At 50.4% G+C, this 22111-nt stretch overlaps 1 protein-coding gene across 1 annotated transcript in view; it reads right to left on the minus strand.

Moving 5' to 3' along the window:
• Positions 1 to 1602: 1602 nt before the first annotated feature.
• Positions 1603 to 22111, minus strand: part of lhfpl3 (LHFPL tetraspan subfamily member 3) — a 38702-nt gene continuing 18193 nt past the window's right edge. Inside the window, exons 2-4 of the mRNA XM_031796986.1 lie at positions 6406 to 6633; positions 4968 to 4998; positions 1603 to 4866 (exon numbers count right to left, since the gene is read on the minus strand). Coding sequence (XP_031652846.1) covers positions 4979 to 4998; positions 6406 to 6633 — 248 coding nt within the window. The 3' untranslated portion in view covers positions 1603 to 4866; positions 4968 to 4978. The remainder of the gene's footprint in view (positions 4867 to 4967; positions 4999 to 6405; positions 6634 to 22111) is intronic.

Consider the following 22111-nt stretch of genomic DNA (forward strand, 5'->3'; position numbering starts at 1 on the left):
ACTCCCTGCCAAATCTGGAGAAGTCTGCTTTGACATCTGCACTGGGATGAGATGAAGCTCAAGGCCCTGAAGTCCTGCCTGGTGTGTCAGACCTCTTATTGTGAGACTCACCTGGAGCCTCATCAGAGTCCCAGCCTTAAAGAGACACAAGCTGATCAACACTGTGGAGAACCTGGAAGACAGGATGTGTAAGAAGCATGACAGACTCCTGGAGCTGTTCTGTGTGTGTGTGTGTGTGTGTGTCAGACCTGCACTGAGGCAGACCACAAGACTCACAACACAGTCCCTCTAGAGGAAGAGTATGGAGAGAAGATGGCTGAACTGGGAAAGATGATGCATTCAAAATCTAGGAAGGTCAAGGAGATCAAACACTCTGTAGACCTCAGCAAGAGAGTTGCAGAGAGAAATATATTAGACAGTGTGCAGGTATTCACTGCTCTGGTGCTCTCCATTGAGAGAAGTTAGGCTGAGCTCATTGAGGTGGTCAAAGAGAAGCAGAAAGTAGCAGAGAGGCAGGCTGAAGGGCTCATTGAAGAGCTGGAGCAGGAAATGAATGAGCTACAGAGGACAAGCACTGAGCTGGAGCAGCTCTCACACACTGAGGACAACCTCCTACAAAACGTTCCATCCCTCTGCACCCCTCCACCCACCAATGACTGCTCTGAGATCAGTGTTCACATGATCTGTATGTGGGGACTGGGAGGAGAGTTGTGTCCCAACTGGAGGAGACACTGAATAAAGAGATGGTTAAAGTCAAATTGAAGAGGGTGCAGTGGATGTGACTCTGGACCCTGATACGGCAAACCCCTATATCATCCTGTCGAAACAACCAGATCTTGACAAACCAAATAGGTTTTCCACCTGTCCCTGTGTCCTTGGAAATAAAGGCATCTCCTCAGGAAGATCTTACTATGAGGTGACTGTTAAGGGAAAGACTAAGTGGGATTTAGGAGTGGCCAGAGAGTCCATCAACAGGAAGGGAACTATCACTCTGAGCCCTAAGGATGGTTACTTCCACACCTGTCCTCCTCTCCCTGAGAGAAAAGCCCCAGAAGGTGGGAGTGTTTGGATTATGAGGAGGGTCAGGTCTCCTTTTATGATGTAGAGGCCAGGTCTCACATCTACTCTTTCATTGACTGCGCCTTCACTGAGAAACTATATCCATACTTAGGACCTTGTGCTAATTTTGAGGATAAACTCTTGCTCCTCTGATTCTCTCCTGTCAATCACACAGACTGAGGCTGATGTTTAGACATTGCAGAAGTGTGGAGATATTACCGAACATAATGGTATCCTGACAAATACTCAGCATGGTTTAAAATACTGCACCTTGCATTAACATCACATATAATTTTTTAAAAGCCCTGCAAATATTTAGTTTAATATTAGATTAAATTGTTTGTCTCTTCTGTGGTCATTTCTTAGATGTACACATACATAATGTGTGATTGTATTGTGATTTATTTCAGGTCATCTCTGATATCAATGATTTAGCAGCCTCTTCGTGGTTACAAGTGCTCTCCTGTACCCATCTTTCATGGGGACAAAGCTTTACAACACAACTATATTTTGAAGTGCCTTTCTTGTGTTTGTTCTGGCTTTGATTGTAACACAACTCCTCACATGTCATTCCATTTGAAAGAAACACCATAGAGAAACACAAAAGCAGTGAATGTTGTAACGTTTATTTACACTCCCCCCTGTTTTGACCCTCAAGTGTTTTGTATTCTTTGGGTAATATTTACATGTTTTTATGTACATGGGGAATGGTTGGGACAAACCTCTTTCCCTGGTTCCTCACCTCTTCTGTTCGTTTATCCCAAACTTTCATACACACTGCATGAAAAGGCACATTTACGGGTCTAACAGTGTCCCATACATCTCCGATTTACATATACATGTCCGTAAATGTCCACACACAGAAGTGGTCTGTTATCGGATATGTACGGGACTGTGCACCCCAGTGTTCACCCATAAATACACTTTGTCATGCAGTCAACTCCTCCAGCTACACTTGGAAACCGCCTGGATCCTGTCACTGCTTGCTGACCAGACAGCCAGTATAATAAGGTAGGTGGGGTTTGGACTAACCAGTATAATAAGGTAGGTGGGGTTTGGACTAGCCAGTATAATAAGGTAGGTGGGGTTTGGACTAGCCAGTATAATAAGGTAGGTGGGGTTTGACTAGTCAGTATAATAAGGTAGGTGGGGTTTGAACTAACCAGTATAATAAGGTAGGTGGGGTTTGAACTAACCAGTATAATAAGGTAGGTGGGGTTTGGACTAGCCAGTATAATAAGGTAGGTGGGGTTTGGACTAGCCAGTATAATAAGGTAGGTGGGGTTTGGACTAGCCAGTATAATAAGGTAGGTGGGGTTTGACTAGCCAGTATAATAAGGTAGGTGGGGTTTGGACTAGCCAGTATAATAAGGTAGGTGGGGTTTGGACTAGCCAGTATAATAAGGTAGGTGGGGTTTGGACTAGCCAGTAGAATAAGGTAGGTGGGGTTTGGACTAGCCAGTAGAATAAGGTAGGTGGGGTTTGGACTAGCCAGTAGAATAAGGTAGGTGGGGTTTGGACTAGCCAGTAGAATAAGGTAGGTGGGGTTTGGACTAGCCAGTATAATAAGGTAGGTGGGGGTTGGACTAGCCAGTATAATAAGATAGGTGGGGGTTGGACTGAATGAATATGTTCACATGTTGATTCGTTCACATCACAGGAGGTTAATTGGGGATGACAGGCTCGTGGTAATGGCTGGAGTGGAATCAGTGGAATGGTATGATGCCATTCCATTGCCTCCGTTCCCAGACATTATTATGAGCCGTCCCCACAGCAGCTTCCTGTGGTTCACATGTTAAGTTGAGCTTATTTCAGCCCAGAAGCCCTATAAGAACACTAGGCACATGTATGACATAATGAGAGTGGATTTATAAAGCACTACACTCACCAGCTATCAGCTGGCCCTCCAACACTGCTTCCAGCAGCATCTGGTCTTCCAACTGGGACCAACCATGCTTTGGTTCAGGGGTAAGCCAGCAGTAGGATGCAGGGTGCTATGCTGCTGGCAGTAGACTGCTGACATACTAGTTACAAAGTTGTGTTGCAGCCCTGTTTGTGTGGCAGTGGTAAACTATGTGACTTGAGTTTACATGGGCTCTGGAGACTACTGATCTTTTCAAACAGTTCTGTCCCTTTAAAATGGCCATAACATCCACATTTTTACCTTCAAGAAATTGTATTTTCATTCATTGATAAAATGTGCCGGATAGAGAGCAAGAATGACTTTCCGTTAACGACACATTGCTACTAGTGATAAAGTTGCAGATGGATTCTAAGGTTATATTCCCAGATAATACAATTCAACACACTTTATGGAAACACTTCTTCCAGTAGTAAAATGGCAATACTCTACAATACTGTCTGTATACATTGTATGGCACACACATCTAAAGTGAATCAATAGCTTTAACATACTGCATCGATTGTAAATATCATAGTCGAGACAAACTAATATTCCAACACGTAGAACAGCTATTTGTATTTGTTAATAGGCCTTTTCTTCTACTTAATACATGGTTCTTCAGCATGGTTTTCTCCAGGGTTGCCGAGGACACAATGATTGGCAGCCTGCTCTTGACCTCTAGTCCTACATGGCTCTGATCTCTACCTCGCTGATTCTATCACAACAGTCATTCATTACAGCTACACGATTTCTTCTGTACCTTCAACTTAGTCACATTTAAATGTGGTGTCAGTGGTGGAGCATCGCGCCACATCCAAAGGCTGGGTACCTCTAACCTTTCCACCAAAGAGTCCAGTAAGGTGGCTCAGCAAGCCAGACAGTTCTCATGGACCATGCTCACCCACTGTAAACAGTCTTACAATGATGAGTCCAATGAAGAGCAAAGAGTGGAACACAAGTCAAGAAGGAATCCACAGTCCAGGTACATGTGTACTGTCTGTGTTCAGAGGTGAGTTTGACACAATAAAGACGACTGCTCTGTTTGATCAGACGTCTGAACAATCCAATGCTGTAGCCTTGTGGTCATGAGTTAGTTCACCGTTTCCCAAACTCGGTCCAGGGGACCTCAAGGGGTGCATGTTTTGGTTTTTGCCCTAGCATTTCACCCAACTGATCAAATTTTCAAAGCTTGACAATTAGTTCATTATTTTAAATCAGTTGGGTCAAATACTAGGGCAAATACCAAAATGTGCACCCCTTTGGGTTCCCAGGATTGAGTTTGGGAAACGCTGGGTTAATTTGTGTTTTTCTATGGTAGGGCCTTGAATGGTGGGACAGAATCTCATGTTCTTTTTCACAAACAAAACCTTCCTCTTATGACTTGGTAATATGTTTTATTGTCACATACACCAGATAGGTGCAGTGAAATGTGTTGTTTTACAGGGTCAGCCATAGTAGTACAGCGCCTCTGGAGCAAATCAGGGTTAAGTGCCTTGCTCAGGGGGCACAATGGCAGACTTTTTTTTCACCTTGTCGGCTCAGGTATTCAAACTTGCGACCTTTCGGTTACTGACCCAATGCTCTAACCGCTAGGCTATCTGCCGCCCATAAAGCAATCGGCCTACTGTGTCCACTCAGTGACGGATTTCATTTCATAAAACAATATGAAGTCTTCCATCTGTTGTTGCCAATATCAAGGTCATGTCTGGATGAGAACGGGGCCGTAGGGGTTGGTCTTTACTAAGTGGGTTCTCTTGGAGTGGATGTCTCCTCCTTTCATTCATTAGTCTTTTCCTCGTTCTGTTCTTTCCAACAGCAGTAGCTCTCCTTTCCACCTCCAGAGTGACAGGTATGAAGCTGGAACATTGTGTTACATTATCTTTACCTCTGATGGGCACCAACACCTGTGAATAAAGGACACAACTAGATTTACCAATGGCAACGTAAGCATATGGATATTGATCCCATGAAAGTATATCAGATCATTCACAAAAAGCATACACACCTTTGTACAGTTTATATGGAATTACCAGTCTCTGTGAGGGGAGAAGAGAAGTTAGCATTGGGAATGTCACTATGAATACCACTAGAGCTTCTGTACTTGTAGTAACAGAGACACGCCAGTGGGTGGCAGTAGTGAGGAAAAGTCACCAATCAGTGGTAAGGTAATGACATCCTTATCTAAATGGCTCAGAGACCTCCTTTATAAACATAGTTAATCAGTGGACTGACACATACATTACTGCAACAGAACAATTAATCACTTTGCCAAAATGAGACTCAGTCATTGTGTTCTCTCTCTCTCTCCTTATAGCTGATTACGTGAAGTCAGACATCTTGAAACCTTTATAATATCGATAATTGAGGGCGTCTCGGATTTTGGAAGCAAAGCCTACTGGACTTAATTTGAATGTGTGCCCAATTGAGACACTCTCTCACTCTCCTCCTGTCCCATAGCTGATCCTTGCTCTGATCCATGGCGTTCTCCTGCACTACCAGGCAGCCCTAGCCGATGCTGATCCAGTTCATGTGATTCATCTAGACAGGCTGACAGCCAAGCTGTGTAAACAGCCATTAGTGATTCATGACTCCGTAAATATATATATATATATATATATATATATATATTCTCTCTCTCTCTCTCTCATATATATCGGTAATAACAGTAAGCAGGTGTTACGTGAGAAGCCGTTAAAATATGTTAATTGGTGGTGGCTCGGGTGTGTGAAATTATGCGGAAAATATTTGCATAAAAAGGGACGATATATCAATGTCTACCGTGTGGGATGTGGGGTTTTCACAGCAGGGTACAGTTGTTGCCTTTGATACACACCCAGCCCATGCTATGGGCTTTGGAGGAGGGGGTTGATGAGAAGTGTCTATTTATTAGCCTAAATACATTAAAGCCCAAGATACGGTAGGGTCTGGAGGAGAGGGGGCTCAGACTTACAGAGGTTCTGAGGTTCTGTTATTCTGTTCAACAGTGTTCTCCACTCGGAGAGCCAAAGGGTGTGCAGGTGTTTGGTCCAGCCCAGCACTAACACACCCGTATGGTGCTGCCCTTCAGAGACAGGTAACACCCTGTGGTCCCCAGGAGCAGGATTGAAGAGCATTGCTCTATGACCTTACACAGCCCTGAACTATCACACATATCACTTTGTGAGACAGCCTCGTGCTTCTACACCTGCATTGCTTGCTGTTTGGGGTTTTAGGCTGGGTTTCTGTACAGCACTTTGAGATATCAGCTGATGTACGAAGGGCTATATAAATAAATTTGATTTGATTTGATATGACATGCTCACATGAGGAAAGTCCACAGCTCGTATTCATAAAGCATCTCAGGGTAGGAGTACTGATCTAGAATCAGGTCCCCCCTGTCCATGTAATCTTATTCATTATGACCTAAAATCACAAGCTGATCTTAGATCAAGTGTTGTCCTTACTATCCAGCAGCTCATCAGCCATCAGCCCATCCTGACGGTTTCCCAGGACGAAGGCCAGGAAGGAGAGTATCAGGGCGTCCATGATGCCCATGATAGCCAGGATGTAGGCCCAGCGCACGGAGCACGCTCCCAGGGTGTACTTGTCTGTCTGCTCCCCACACATCCTCTTCACCTCGTCACTGTCCCAGCCATCTGGGTAGATCATACAGCCCAGAATCAGGCACGTACCTGGGATAGGAGGAGGGAGGGAGGGAGGGATGGAGAGAGGGAGGGAGGGAGGGATGGAGAGAGGGAGGGATGGGGGATGGAGAGAGGGAGGGAGAAAGGAAGAGGAGTGAGAGAAAGGGGGAGATTACAGAAATGAGAGAGTACAGGAGAAATACAGAAAGATGGAGGGAGAGAGAGACAAGAGAGAGTTAGCTTAACCAATACCATATTTATGCAGCATTCTAAACTCATCTGCTGTAGTCTCTCCTCCTCCCCCTGTAGTTTCTCCTCCTCCTCCCCCTGTAGTCTCTCCTCCTCCTCCCCCTGTAGTCTCTCCTCCTCCTCCCCCTGTAGTTTCTCCTCCTCCTCCCCTGTAGTCTCTCCTCCTCCTCCCTATGTAGTCTCTCCTCCTCCCCCTGTAGTCTCTCCTCCTCCCCCTGTAGTTTCTCCTCCTCCTCCCCCTGTAGTCTCTCCTCCTCCTCCCCCTGTAGTCTCTCCTCCTCCTCCCCCTGTAGTCTCTCCTCCTCCTCCCTATGTAGTCTCTCCTCCCCCTGTAGTCTATCCTCCTCCCCCTGTAGTTTCTCCTCCTCCTCCCCCTGTAGTTTCTCCTCCTCCTCCCCCTGTAGTCTCTCCTCCTTCTCCCCCTGTAGTCTCTCCTCCTTCTCCCCCTGTAGTCTCTCCTCCTCCTCCCCCCTGTAGTCTCTCCTCCTCCTCCCTATGTAGTCTCTCCTCCTCCCCCTGTAGTCTATCCTCCTCCCCCTGTAGTTTATCCTCCTCCTCACCCTGTAGTCTCTCCTCCCCCTCCCCCTGTAGTCTCTCCTCCTCCCCCTGTAGTCTCTCCTCCTCCCCTTGTAGTTTCTCCTCCTCCTCCCCCTGTAGTCTCTCCTCCTCCTCCCCCTGTAGTCTCTCCTCCTCCTCCCCCTGTAGTTTCTCCTCCTCCTCCCCCTGTAGTCTCTCCTCCGCCTCCCCCTGTAGTTTCTCATCCTCCTCCCCCTGTAGTCTCTCCTCCTCCCTCTGTAAGCCTCTCCTCCTCCCTCTGTAAGTCTCTCCTCCTCCCTCTGTAGGTCTCTCCTCCTCCCCCTGTAGTCTCTCCTCCTCCCCATGTAGTCTCTCCTCCTCCCCCTGTAGAAGTATATCCTCTCCTCCTCCCCCTGTAGTCTCTCCTCCTCCCCCTGTAGTCTCTCCTCCTTCCCCTGTAGTCTCTCCTCCTCCCCCTGTAGTCTCTCCTCCTCCCCCTGTAGTCTCTCCTCCTCCCCCTGTAGTTGCTCCTTCCCCCTGTAGTCTCTCCTTCTCCCCCTGTAGACTCTCCTCTTTTCCTCCCCTGTAGTCTCTCCTCTCCTCCTCCCCCTGTAGTCTCTCCTCTCCTCCTCCCCCTCTAGTCTCTCCTCTTTTCCTCCCCTGTAGTCTCTCCTGTAGTCTCTCCTCTCATCCTCCCCCCTGTAGACTCTCCTCTCCTCCTCCCCCTTTAGTCTCTCCTCTTTTCCTCCCCTGTAGTCTCTCCTGTAGTCTCTCTCTCCTCCTCCCCCTGTAGACTCTCCTCTCCTCCTCCCCCTGTAGACTCTCCTCTCCTCCTCCCCCTGTAGACTCTCCTCTCCTCCCTCCCCCCTGTAGACTCTCCTCTCCTCCTCCCCCTGTAAGGACTCTCCTCTCCTCCTCCCCCTGTAGACTCTCCTCTCCTCCTCCCCCTGTAGACCTCCTCCCCCTGTAGACTCTCCTCTCCTACTCACCCTGTACTCTCCTCTCCTCCTCCCCCTGTAGTCTCTCCTCCTCCCCCTGTAGTTTCTCCTCCTCCTCCCCCTGTAGCCTCTCCTCCTCCTCCCCCTGTAGTCTCTCCTCCTCCTCCCCCTGTAGTCTCTCCTCCTCCTCCCTATGTAGTCTCTCCTCCTCCCCCTGTAGTCTATCCTCCTCCCCCTGTAGTTTATCCTCCTCCTCACCCTGTAGTCACTCCTCCCCCTCCCCCTCCCCCCTGTAGTCTCTCCTCCTCCTCCCCCTGTAGTCTCTCCTCCTCCCCTTGTAGTTTCTCCTCCTCCTCCCCCTGTAGTCTCTCCTCCTCCTCCCCCTGTAGTCTCTCCTCCTCCTCCCCCTGTAGTTTCTCCTCCTCCTCCCCCTGTAGTCTCTCCCCCTCCCTCTGTAAGCCTCTCCTCCTCCCTCTGTAAGTCTCTCCTCCTCCCTCTGTAGGTCTCTCCTCCTCCCCCTGTAGTCTCTCCTCCTCCCCATGTAGTCTCTCCTCCTCCCCCTGTAGAAGTATCTCCTCGCCTCCTCCCCCTGTAGTTGCTCCTTCTCCCCCTGTAGTCTCCTCTTCCCCCTGTAGTCTCTCCTCCTCCCCCTGTAGTCCTCTCCTCTCCTCCTCCCCCTGTAGTCTCTCCTCTCCTCCTCCCCCTGTAGTCTCTCCACCTCCCCCTGTAGTCTCTCATCTCCTCCTCCTGTAGTCTCTTCTCCCTGCCTCCCCGTCATCTCTCCTCTCCTCCTCCCCCTGTAGTCTCTCCTCTCCTCCTCCCCCTGTAGTCTCTTCTCTCCTCCTCCTTCTGTAGTCTCTCATCTCCTCCCCCGGTAGTCTCTCCTCTCCTCCTCACCCTGTAGACTCTCCTCTCCTCCTCCCCCTGTAGACTCTCCTCTCCTCCACCCCCTGTAGACTCTCCTCTCCTCCTCCCCCTGTAGACTCTCCTCTCCGCCTCCCCCTGTAGACTCTCCTCTCCTCTCCTCCTCCCCTGTACTCTCCTCCTCTCCTCCCCTGTACTCTCCTCCTCCCCCTGTAGACTCTCCTCTTCTCCTCCCCCCGTAGTCTCTCCCTTCCTCCTCCCCCTCTAGTCTCTCCTCTCCTCCTCCCCCCCTTGTAGTCTCTTCTCTCCTCCTCCTTCTGTAGTCTCTCATCTCCTCCTCCTTCTGTAGTCTCATCTCCTCCTCCCCCTGTAGTCTCTCATCTCCCCCCCTGTAGTCTCTCATCTCCCCCCTCCCTGTAGTCTCTCATCTCCTCCTCCCCCGGTAGTCTCTCATCTCCTCCTCCCCCTGTAGTCTCTTCTCCCTTCCTCCCCATCGTCTCTCCTCTCCTCCTCCTTCTGTAGTCTCTCATCTCCTCCTCCCCCTGTAGTCTCTCATCTCCTCCCCCCCTGTAGTCTCTTCTCCCTTCCTCCCCGTCGTCTCTCCTCTCCTCCTCCCCCTGTAGTCTCTCCTCCTCCCCCTGTAGTCTCTTCTCCCTTCCTCCCCGTAGTCTCTCATCTCCTCCTCCCCCTGTAGTCTCTCTTCTCCTCCTCCTGTAGTCTCTTCTCCCTTCCTCCCCGTAGTCTCATCCCCCCCTCCCCCTGTAGTCTCTCATCTCCTCCTGTAGTCTCTCCTCTCCTCCTGTAGTCTCTCCTCTCCTCCTACCCCCTGTAGTCTCTCCTGTCCTCTCCCCCCTGTAGTCTCTCCTGTCCTCCCCCTGTAGTCTCTCATCTCCTCCTCCCCATAGTCTCTCCTCTCCTCCTCCCCATCGTCTCTCCTCTCCTCCTCCCCCTGTAGTCTCTCCTCTCCTCCTCCCCCTGTAGTCTCTCCTCCCCCTGTAGTCTCTCATCTCCTCCTCCCCCTGTAGTCTCTTCTCCCTTCCTCCCCGTCGTCTCTCCTCTCCCTGTAGTCTCTCCTGTCCTCCTCCCCCTGTAGTCTCTTCTCCCTTCCTCCCCGTAGTCTCTCATCTCCTCCTCCCCCTGTAGTCTCTCTTCTCCTCCTCCCCCTGTAGTGTCTTCTCCCTTCCTCCCCGTAGTCTCTCATCTCCTCCTCCCCCTGTAGTCTCTCTTCTCCTCCCCCCTTGTAGTCTCTTCTCCCTTCCTCCCCGTAGTCTCTCATCACCTCCTCTCCCTGTAGTCTCTCTTCTCCTCCTCCCCCTGTAGTGTCTTCTCCCTTCCTCCCCGTAGTCTCTCATCTCCTCCTCCCCCTGTAGTCTCTCCTCTCCTCCTCCCCCTGTAGTCTCTCCTCTCCTCCTGTAGTCTCTCCTCCTCCCCCCTGTAGTCTCTCCTGTCCTCTCCCCCCTGTAGTATCTCCTGTCCTCTCCCCCCTGTAGTCTCTCCTGTCCTCTCCCCCTGTAGTCTCTCCTCTCTTCCTCCCCCCTGTAGTCTCTCCTCCTCCCCCCTGTAGTATCTCCTGTCCTCTCCCCCCTGTAGTCTCTCCTGTCCTCTCCCCCCTGTAGTCTCTCCTCTCTTCCTCCCCCCTGTAGTCTCTCCTCCTCCCCCCTGCAGTCTCTCCTGTCCTCTCCCCCCTGTAGTATCTCCTGTCCTCTCCCCCCTGTAGTCTCTCCTGTCCTCTCCCCCTGTAGTCTCTCCTCTCTTCCTCCCCCCTGTAGTCTCTCCTCCTCCCCCCTGTAGTCTCTCCTGTCCTCTCCCCCCTGTAGTATCTCCTGTCCTCTCCCCCCTGTAGTCTCTCCGCCTCCTCCCCCTGTAGTCTCTCCTCCCCCTCCCCTTGTAGTTTCTCCTCCTCCTCCCCCTGTAGTCTCTCCTCCGCCTCCCCCTGTAGTTTCTCATCCTCCTCCCCCTGTAGTCTCTCCTCCTCCCTCTGTAAGCCTCTCCTCCTCCCTCTGTAGGTCTCTCCTCCTCCCCCTGTAGTCTCTCCTCCTCCCCATGTAGTCTCTCCTCCTCCCCCTGTAGAAGTATATCCTCTCCTACTCCCCCTGTAGTCTCTCCTCCTCCCCCTGTAGTCTCTCCTCCTTCCCCTGTAGTCTCTCCTCCTCCCCCTGTAGTCTCTCCTCCTCCCCCTGTAGTCTCTCCTCCTCCCCCTGTAGTTGCTCCTTCCCCCCTGTAGTCTCTCCTTCTCCCCCTGTAGACTCTCCTCTTTTCCTCCCCTGTAGTCTCTCCTCTCCTCCTCCCCCTGTAGTCTCTCCTCTCCTCCTCCCCCTCTAGTCTCTCCTCTTTTCCTCCCCTGTAGTCTCTCCTGTAGTCTCTACTCTCATCCTCCCCCCTGTAGACTCTCCTCTCCTCCTCCCCCTTTAGTCTCTCCTCTTTTCCTCCCCTGTAGTCTCTCCTGTAGTCTCTCCTCTCCTCCTCCCCCTGTAGACTCTCCTCTCCTCCTCCCCCTGTAGACTCTCCTCTCCTCCTCCCCCTGTAGACTCTCCTCTCCTCCTCCCCCTGTAGACTCTCCTCTCCTACTCACCCTGTACTCTCCTCTCCTCCTCCCCCTGTAGTCTCTCCTCCTCCCCCTGTAGTTCTCCTCCTCCTCCCCCTGTAGTCTCTCCTCCTCCTCCCCCTGTAGTCTCTCCTCCTCCTCCCCCTGTAGTCTCTCCTCCTCCTCCCTATGTAGTCTCTCCTCCTCCCCCTGTAGTCTATCCTCCTCCCCCTGTAGTTTATCCTCCTCCTCACCCTGTAGTCACTCCTCCCCCTCCCCCTCCCCCTGTAGTCTCTCCCCCTCCTCCCCCTGTAGTCTCGCCTCCTCCCCTTGTAGTTTCTCCTCCTCCTCCCCCTGTAGTCTCTCCTCCTCCTCCCCCTGTAGTCTCTCCTCCTCCTCCCCCTGTAGTTTCTCCTCCTCCTCCCCCTGTAGTCTCTCCTCCTCCTCCCCCTGTAGTTTCTCATCCTCCTCCCCCTGTAGTCTCTCCTCCTCCCTCTGTAAGCCTCTCCTCCTCCCTCTGTAAGTCTCTCCTCCTCCCTCTGTAGGTCTCTCCTCCTCCCCCTGTAGTCTCTCCTCCTCCCCATGTAGTCTCTCCTCCTCCCCCTGTAGAAGTATCTCCTCTCCTCCTCCCCCTGTAGTTGCTCCTTCTCCCCCTGTAGTCTCCTCATCCCCCTGTAGTCTCTCCTCCTCCCCCTGTAGTCTCTCCTCTCCTCCTCCCCCTGTAGTCTCTCCACCTCCCCCTGTAGTCTCTCATCTCCTCCTCCTGTAGTCTCTTCTCCCTGCCTCCCCGTCATCTCTCCTCTCCTCCTCCCCCTGTAGTCTCTCCTCTCCTCCTCCCCCTGTAGTCTCTTCTCTCCTCCTCCTTCTGTAGTCTCTCATCTCCTCCCCCCGGTAGTCTCTCCTCTCCTCCTCACCCTGTAGACTCTCCTCTCCTCCTCCCCCTGTAGACTCTCCTCTCCTCCTCCCCCTGTAGACTCTCCTCTCCTCCTCCCCTGTAGACTCTCCTCTCCTCCTCCCCCTGTAGACTCTCCTCTCCGCCTCCCCCTGTAGACTCTCCTCTCCTCTCCTCCTCCCCTGTACTCTCCTCCTCTCCTCCCCTGTACTCTCCTCCTCCCCCTGTAGACTCTCCTCTTCTCCTCCCCCCGTAGTCTCTCCCTTCCTCCTCCCCCTCTAGTCTCTCCTCTCCTCCTCCCCCCCTTGTAGTCTCTTCTCTCCTCCTCCTTCTGTAGTCTCTCATCTCCTCCTCCTTCTGTAGTCTCATCTCCTCCTCCCCCTGTAGTCTCTCATCTCCCCCCCCTGTAGTCTCTCATCTCCCCCCTCCCTGTAGTCTCTCATCTCCTCCTCCCCCGGTAGTCTCTCATCTCCTCCTCCCCCTGTAGTCTCTTCTCCCTTCCTCCCCATCGTCTCTCCTCTCCTCCTCCTTCTGTAGTCTCTCATCTCCTCCTCCCCCTGTAGTCTCTCATCTCCTCCCCCCCTGTAGTCTCTTCTCCCTTCCTCCCCGTCGTCTCTCCTCTCCTCCTCCCCCCTGTAGTCTCTCTTCTCCTCCTCCCCCTGTAGTGTCTTCTCCCTTCCTCCCCGTAGTCTCTCATCTCCTCCTCCCCCTGTAGTCTCCTCCTCTCCTCCTCCCCCTGTAGTCTCTCCTCTCCTCCTGTAGTCTCTCCTCCTCCCCCCTGTAGTCTCTCCTGTCCTCTCCCCCCTGTAGTATCTCCTGTCCTCTCCCCCCTGTAGTCTCTCCTGTCCTCTCCCCCCTGTAGTCTCTCCTCTCTTCCTCCCCCCTGTAGTCTCTCCTCCTCCCCCCTGTAGTATCTCCTGTCCTCTCCCCCCTGTAGTCTCTCCTGTCCTCTCCCCCCTGAAGTCTCTCCTCTCTTCCTCCCCCCTGTAGTCTCTCCTCCTCCCCCCTGTAGTCTCTCCTATCCTCTCCCCCCTGTAGTATCTCCTGTCCTCTCCCCCCTGTAGTCTCTCCTGTCCTCTCCCCCCTGTAGTCTCTCCTCTCTTCCTCCCCCCTGTAGTCTCTCCTCCTCCCCCCTGTAGTCTCTCCTGTCCTCTCCCCCCTGTAGTATCTCCTGTCCTCTCCCCCCTGTAGTCTCTCCTGTCCTCTCCCCCCTGTAGTCTCTCCTCTCTCCCTCCCCCCTGTAGTCTCTCCTCCTCCCCCCTGTAGTCTCTCCTGTCCTCTCCCCCCTGTAGTCTCTCCTGTCCTCTCCTCCCCGTAGTCTCTCATCTCCTCCTCCCCCTGTAGTCTCTCCTCTCCTCCTCCCCCTGTAGTCTCTCCTCTCCTCCTGTAGTCTCTCCTTCTCCCCCCTGTAGTCTCTCCTGTCCTCTCCCCCCTGTAGTATCTCCTGTCCTCTCCCCCCTGTAGTCTCTCCTGTCCTCTCCCCCCTGTAGTCTCTCCTCTCTTCCTCCCCCCTGTAGTCTCTCCTCCTCCCCCCTGTAGTATCTCCTGTCCTCTCCCCCCCATAGTCTCTCCTGTCCTCTCCCCCCTGTAGTCTCTCCTCTCTTCCTCCCCCCTGTAGTCTCTCCTCCTCCCCCCTGTAGTCTCTCCTGTCCTCTCCCCCCTGTAGTATCTCCTGTCCTCTCCCCCCTGTAGTCTCTCCTGTCCTCTCCCCCCTGTAGTCTCTCCTCTCTTCCTCCCCCCTGTAGTCTCTCCTCCTCCCCCCTGTAGTCTCTCCTGTCCTCTCCCCCCTGTAGTATCTCCTGTCCTCTCCCCCCTGTAGTCTCTCCTGTCCTCTCCCCCCTGTAGTCTCTCCTGTCCTCTCCCCCCTGTAGTCTCTCCTCTCTTCCTCCCCCCTGTAGTCTCTCCTCCTCCCCCCTGTAGTATCTCCTGTCCTCTCCCCCCTGTAGTCTCTCCTCCTCCCCCTGTAGTATTTCCTGTCCTCTCCCCCCTGTAGTCTCTCCTCCTCCCCCCTGTAGTCTCTCCTCCTCCCCCCTGTAGTCTCTCCTGTCCTCTCCCCCCTGTAGTATCTCCTGTCCTCTCCCCCCTGTAGTATCTCCTGTCCTCTCCCCCTGTAGTATCTCCTGTCCTCTCCCCCCTGTAGTCTCTCCTCTCTTCCTCCCCCCTGTAGTCTCTCCTCCTCCCCCCTGTAGTCTCTCCTGTCCTCTCCCCCCTGTAGTCTCTCCTGTCCTCTCCCCCCTGTAGTATCTCCTGTCCTCTCCCCCCCTGTAGTATCTCCTGTCCTCTCCCCCCTGTAGTCTCTCCTCTCTTCCTCCCCCCCTGTAGTCTCTCCTCCTCCCCCCTGTAGTCTCTCCTGTCCTCTCCCCCCTGTAGTCTCTCCTGTCCTCTCCCCCCTGTAGTATCTCCTGTCCTCTCCCCCTGTAGTCTCTCCTGTCCTCTCCCCCCTGTAGTCTCTCCTGTCCTCTCCCCCCCTGTAGTCTCTCCTGTCCTCTCCCCCCTGTAGTCTCTCCTGTCCTCTCCCCCCTGTAGTCTCTCCTGTCCTCTCCCCCCTGTAGTCTCTCCTGTCCTCTCCCCCCTGTAGTCTCTCCTGTCCTCTCCCCCCTGTAGTCTCTCCTGTCCTCTCCCCCCTGTAGTCTCTCCTGTCCTCTCCCCCCTGTAGTATCTCCTGTCCTCTCCCCCCTGTAGTCTCTCCTGTCCTCTCCCCCCTGTAGTCTCTCCTCCTCCCCCCTGTAGTCTCTCCTCCTCCCCCCTGTAGTATCTCCTGTCCTCTCCCCCCTGTAGTCTCTCCTCTCTTCCTCCCCCTGTAAGTAGCCCAAACTGATAGCATTTAACAAAACAGAATCATTTCAAACCTTGATTACATTGGGATATGATCACATATGCCTCTCTATTTCTGAATCATTGTGAGCAGATTGTCCTAGCCGGGAGAGTTAGTGCTGTGTCAGACTCCGGCACTGATGATCCATATTGCTAATCACTGTTCTCAGATCTGAGGATGGGACACCTCTGAGTTTCTCTCGTTTTTAACGTTGATCTTGTTTATAGGTGCTGTGTGTGAGAGAGTGTTGGATTGGATGCTCTGCATTTGACTACGGTCCTCTCACTTCCAGACCTTTTCATAAATAACACAATACAGTCCTGAGGTGGGATGGTTGGTTCTATTCACACTCAGTACTCTCTCTATGAACAAAAATGCAACAATTTCTTAGATTTGACTGAGTTACAGTTTATATAACGAAATCAGTCAATTGAAATAAATTCATTAGGCTCTAATCAATGAAGAATGGGCCTCAGGATCTCGTTGTGGTATTTCTGTGCATTCAAATTGCCGTCGATAAAATTAAATTGTGCTTGTTGTCCATATATAATGCTTGCCTGCCCATACCGTAACTCCAACGCCACTATGGGGCACTCAGCAAACCTCTCGCCCACACAACGCCATACATGGTCTGCAGTTGTGATGCCAATTGGACGTACTGCCAAATTCTCTAAAACGATGTTGGAGGTGGCTTATGGTAGAGAAATGAACATTTAATTATCTGGTAACTGCTCTGATGGACATTCCTGCTGTCAGCATGCCATGCTCACTAAAAACATATGGCATTGTGTTGTGTGACAAAACTGCACATTCTAGAGTAGCCTTTTATTCTCCCCAGCACAAGGAGCACCTGTGTAATGACCATGCTGCATGCCACACCTGTCAGGTGGATTATCTTGACAAAGGAGAAATGTAAACAAATATGTGCACAACATTTGTGAGAAATAAGCTTTTTGTGCGTACGGAACATTTCGGGGATCTTTTATTTCAACTCATGAAACATGTGACCAACACTTTACATGTTGCGTTTATATTTTTGTTCAGTGTATACATCCTTCTCTATCTCTAGAGCTTCCCCTCTCCCTCCTCTCTATTCCCTCCTCACTTTTTCCTTGTCTTTTCTTCCTCTCTCCCCATCTTTCTCTCGTCATCCTCTCTCTTTCTCTCCCCCCTCTCATGTGTTGCCAGCATTGAATGTGGTTTGAGTGTTCGTCTGCCGATCTTTCTGCATATCCCAGGTCTCCCTGTTCACCGTATAATATATATCCTTGCCTCTGCTTTGAGGTTAGATGTGTGGTAATGGCATGTTCTCTTGCTATGTTTTTAGGTAGTTTCTGAAGATTCTCTAACCTTCTCTCATTGAAAGTTAAGAGTCTGTCCTTGTTCTCTCTCTTTCTCCTAACTCCCCTTTTATCTTTTTATTACCTCTTTCTGTCTCTGTCTCGCTCTCTCTTCTCCTCCTCCCAGCTGATAGCAGTTGGCAGGGTAGAGGCCTGGGGGGAAATCAGGGAGTGGAGAAGTCAGAGTCTGGACCTTTCAGTCTTCGTCTCCATCCTCCCTCCAACTGTTGCTGCTTCTCCTCAACACAGACAGACAGCTCCTTAATCACAACTAATTACAGTCCCAGTTCTCTGCCCTTTCACTTCACGGCTGCTTAATGTCTTGATTGAGGCTGGTTGGTTGTGATTGAGGCTGGTTGATTGTGATTGAGTCTGGTTGGTTGTGATTGAGGCTGGCTGGTTGGTTGTGATTGAGGCTGGCTGGCTGGTTGTGATTGAGACTGGCTGGCTGGTTGTCATTGAGGCTGGCTGGCTGGTTGTCATTGAGGCTGGCTGGCTGGTTGTGATTGAGGCTGGCTGGTTGTGATTGAGGCTGGCTGGCTGGTTGTGATTGAGGCTGGTTGGCCGGTTGGTTGTGATTGAGGCTGGCTGGCCGGTTGGTTGTGATTGAGCCTGGCTGGCTGGTTGGTTGTGATTGAGCCTGGCTGGCTGGTTGTGATTGAGCCTGGCTGGTTGTGATTGAGCCTGGCTGGTTGTGATTGAGCCTGGTTGGTTGTGATTGAGCCTGGCCGGTTGGCTGTGATTGAGCCTGGCCGGTTGGCTGGTTGTGATTGAGCCTGGCCGGTTGGCTGGTTGTGATTGAGCCTGGCCGTTTGGCTGGTTGTGATTGAGCCTGGCCGGTTGGCTGGTTGTGATTGAGGCTGGTTGGCTGGTTGTGTTTGAGGCTGGTTGGTTGGTTGTGATTGAGGCTGCTTGGTTGGTTGTGATTGAGTCTGGCTGGCTGGTTGGTTGTGATTGAGTCTGGCTGGCTGGTTGGTTGTGATTGAGCCTGGCTGGTTGGTTGTGATTGAGGCTGGCTGGCCGGTTGTGATTGAGGCTGGCTGGCCGGTTGGTTGTGATTGAGGCTGGCTGGTCGGTTGGTTGTGATTGAGGCTGGCTGGCCGGTTGGTTGTGATTGAGCCTGGCTGGTTGGTTGTGATTGAGGCTGGCCGGTTGTGATTGAGGCTGGCTGGCCGGTTGGTTGTAATTGAGGCTGGCTGGCCGGTTGGTTGTGATTGAGGCTGGCTGGCCGGTTGGTTGTGATTGAGACTGGCTGGCCGGTAGATTAAAATTGGGCGCTCTCCTCTCCCCATTTCCCTCCTCCCAATCCTCCAGTGGTGCTGCTGGTCACAGGGTCAGTGTGTTAAGGGCTGAGGGTAATGTGGGTAATGTGGGGATGCAGGCTGTGTGACATGGATGCTGTGCCGTCTGCTGCATATGGCCAGGCTCATCAGCTCATGAAATGCACAAATGCAAACACCCATGTGCAAATTGACTGTACAAACAGAACAGTCAATATGATTACAGCCAAAGAGATTCATTTTAGACCGTTGAATTGTAACGCTAGCAGGGAGCTGTCCAATCAAGAGGTGCTGAAACCCATACTGGAAACCTGCTGCATTCACTCAACTGGTTTACATGAGCTGCTCTGTGGTTTGGATTAGAGTGCATTCTTCCCCCTCATCTCTGTATGCATCCAACACACTCAGGCAGACTATAGCATTGGCATGCTTCTTTTTCTCTCTCCCTCCACAACAACTTGTTTCACTTGTCATTGGGGCCGATAAGGATTTTACAAGGAGGCAGACAGAGAAGGAGAGGGGGAGAGATAAAGGCAAAGGAATGAGATAGGAAAGAGCTGAGCACTGTCTCCATGGCTCAGGCTCAGAGTGACATTATTTATAGCTGTTGCTTCTCTACTGTGCACAGGTGGAGCAGGAAGAGAGAGGGGCAAAGAGCATCATGTCAGGAACACGCACTTTGAGTTTATACAATGAGTGTCTGAACAGAGTAAGAGTTATACTGTTGTTTTCTTTCCTATGGAGAGAGGAGAGGAGGAAGGTGGGAATACATAGATGGAGTGTGGATGGGGGAGAAGATCGAGGGATAGAGGGAGGGCTTGCTGAATGGAAGTACCATCGGGATGTTACAGGGTTAGAGTCCCAATGCGTCCCATCTGACACAAAGAGAGGAAAGGAAGTGTTCAACCAAGACAACTCCATCCTGTCCTTAATTGAGCAGCAATGGTGGTTCTTAATTAAACCAATAGATACAGTTGAAGTCAGAAGTTTACAAACACTTAGGTTGGAGTCATTAAAACTCGTTTTTCAACCACTCTACAAATTTATTGTTAACAAACTATAGTTTTGGCAAGTCAGTTAGGACATCTACTTTGTGCATGACACAAGTCATTTTTCTAACAATTGTTTACAGACAGATTATTTCACTTATAATTCACTGTATCATAATTCCAGTGGGTCAGAAGTTTACATAAACTAAGTTGACTGTGCCTTTAACCTTTTGCGTGTAGGGGGCAGTATTTAAATTTTTTGCAAAAAAAAACGTAGCCATTTGAAACTGCCTATTTCTCAGCCCCAGAAACTAGAAAATGCATATAATTGTCATATTAGGATAGAAAACACTCTAAAGTTTCCAAAATTGTAAAAATATTGTCTGTGAGTATAACAGAACGGATATTGCAGGCGAAAGCCTGAGGAAAATCCAATCAGGGAGTGCCTCTTATTTTGAAACCTCTGTTCCTATGCATGCCTATCCTCCATTTAAAGGGATATCAACCAGATACCTTTTTCTATGGCTTCCCTAAGGTGTCAACAGTCTTTAGACATAGTTTCAGGCTTTTATTTAGAAAAATGAGCGTGAAAGATCACATTGCGTAAGTGGATAGGTGGGGGTTCGCAGAGTGAGTTTTGCGCAAAAGAGTAAAGCCATTGTTCCTCCCAGTCCTATTGAAAAAGCTCCTCACTCGGTTGATATATTATCGAATATATATTTTAAAAACAACATGAGGATTGATTATGAAAAAACGTTTGACATGTTTCTGTGGACATTATGGATATTATTTGGAATATACGTCTGCGTTGTCGTGACCGCTCTTTCCTGTGGATTTCTGAACATAACGCGACAAACAAACGGAGGTATTTTGGGTATAAAAATAATCTTTATGGAACAAAAGGAACATTTGTTGTGTAACTGGGAGTCTCGTGAGTGAAAACATCTGAAGATCATCAAAGGTTAAAAAAAAAATGTATTGCTTTTCTGATTTTCCTGACCTAGCTACTTAATGCTTAGTGTACATAATGTTATGCTATGCTATCGATAAACTTACACAAACGCTTGGATTGCTTTAGCTGTAAAGCATAATTTCAAAATCTGAGACGACAGGTGGATGAACAAAAGGCTAAACTGTGTTTTGCAATATTGCACTTGTGATTTCATGAATATGAATATTTTTTAGTAATATTATTTGACTGTGGCGCTATGCTATTCAGTGGTTGCTGATGACAATTATCCCGCTAACGGGATGGGTAGAGTCAACAAGTTAAACAGCTTGGAAAACTCCAGAAAATGATGTCATTGCTTTAGAATTTTCTGACATCCTTTGAGTCAATTGGAGGTGTACCTGTGGATGTATTTCAAGGCCTACCTTCAAACTCAGTGCTTCTTTGCTTGACATCATGGGAAAGTCAAAAGAAATCAGCCAAGACCTAAAAAAAAAAAATTGTAGACCTCCACAAGTCTGGTTCATCCTTGGGAGCAATTTCCAAATGCCTGAAGGTACCACGTTCATCTGTACAAACAATAGTACGCAAGTATAAACACCATGGGACCACGCAGGGAAGTAGCCACTGCTCCAAAACCACCATAAAAAAGCCAGACTATGGTTTGCAACTGCACATGGGGACAAAGATCGTCATTTTGAGAGAAATGTCCTCTGGTTTGAAGAAACAAAAATAGAACTGTTCGGCCATAATGACCATCATTATGTTTGGAGAAAAAAGTGAATGCTTGCAAGCCGAAGAACACCATCCCAACCGTGAAGCACGGGGGTGGCAGCATCATGTTGTGGGGGTGCTTTGCTGCAGGAGGGACTGGTGCACTTAAAAAAATAGATGGCTTCATGAGAAAGGGAAATTATGTGGATATATTGAAGCAACATCTCAAGACATCAGTCAGGAAGTTAAAGCTTGGTCACAAATGGGTCTTCCAAATGGACAATGACCCCAAGCATACTTCCAAAGTTGTGCTGAAATGGCGTAAGGACAACAAAGTCAAGGTATTGAGTGGCCATTAAAAAGCCCTGACCTCAATCTTATAGAAAATTTGTGGGCAGAACTGAAAAAGCATTTGCGAGCAAGGTCTACAAAACTCAGACTCAGTTACACCATCTCTGTCAGGAGGAAAGGGCCGAAATCGACCCAACTTATTGTGGGAAGCTTGTGGAAGGCTACCCGAAACGTTTGACCCAAGGTAAACAATTTAAAGGCAATGCTACCAAATACTAATTTGGGGGGGGGGGGGGGAATAAACAGTCGACCGAAACACAAGGTTCTTACATGCCTTATTCCTACCAAATGCACAAGGGTACACTGTTGTGATTCCTCATGAAGAATATTTCAGCTCATTTTGTTTTCAGATATTTTTCTATTCCGTCATAGAAAACGCAGAGCATTTTAGGATACGCCCTCTCGCAGGTGATTTTATCCAAAGTGATGATGCATACACCTTTTCTCTGTATGGGTGGCCCCAGTGGGAATCTAACACACAATCCTGATGTTTTTCCGTATGGGTGGCCCCAGTGGGAATGTAACCCACAATCCTGATGTTTTTCTGTATGGGTGGCCCCAGTGGGAATCTAACCCACAATCCTGATGTTTTTCCGTATGGGTGGCCCCAGTGGGAATGTAACCCACAATCCTGATGTTTTTCTGTATGGCTGGCCCCAGTGGGAATCTAACACACAATCCTGATGTTTTTCCGTATGGGTGGCCCCAGTGGGAATGTAACCCACAATCCTGATGTTTTTCTGTATGGGTGGCCCCAGTGGGAATCTAACCCACAATCCTGATGTTTTTCCGTATGGGTGGCCCCAGTGGGAATGTAACCCACAATCCTGATGTTTTTCTGTATGGCTGGCCCCAGTGGGAATCTAACCCACAATCCTGATGTTTTTCCGTATGGGTGGCCCCAGTGGGAATGTAACCCACAATCCTGATGTTTTTCTGTATGGCTGGCCCCAGTGGGAATCTAACCCACAATCCTGATGTTTTTCCGTATGGCTGGCCCCAGTGGGAATCTAACCCACAATCCTGATGTTTTTCCGTATGGATGGCCCCAGTGGGAATCTAACCCACAATCCTGATGTTTTTCCGTATGGGTGGCACCAGCGTG

This window comes from Oncorhynchus kisutch, linkage group LG19, assembly GCF_002021735.2.
Source record: "Oncorhynchus kisutch isolate 150728-3 linkage group LG19, Okis_V2, whole genome shotgun sequence".
Classification (NCBI taxonomy): Eukaryota; Metazoa; Chordata; class Actinopteri; order Salmoniformes; family Salmonidae; genus Oncorhynchus; species Oncorhynchus kisutch.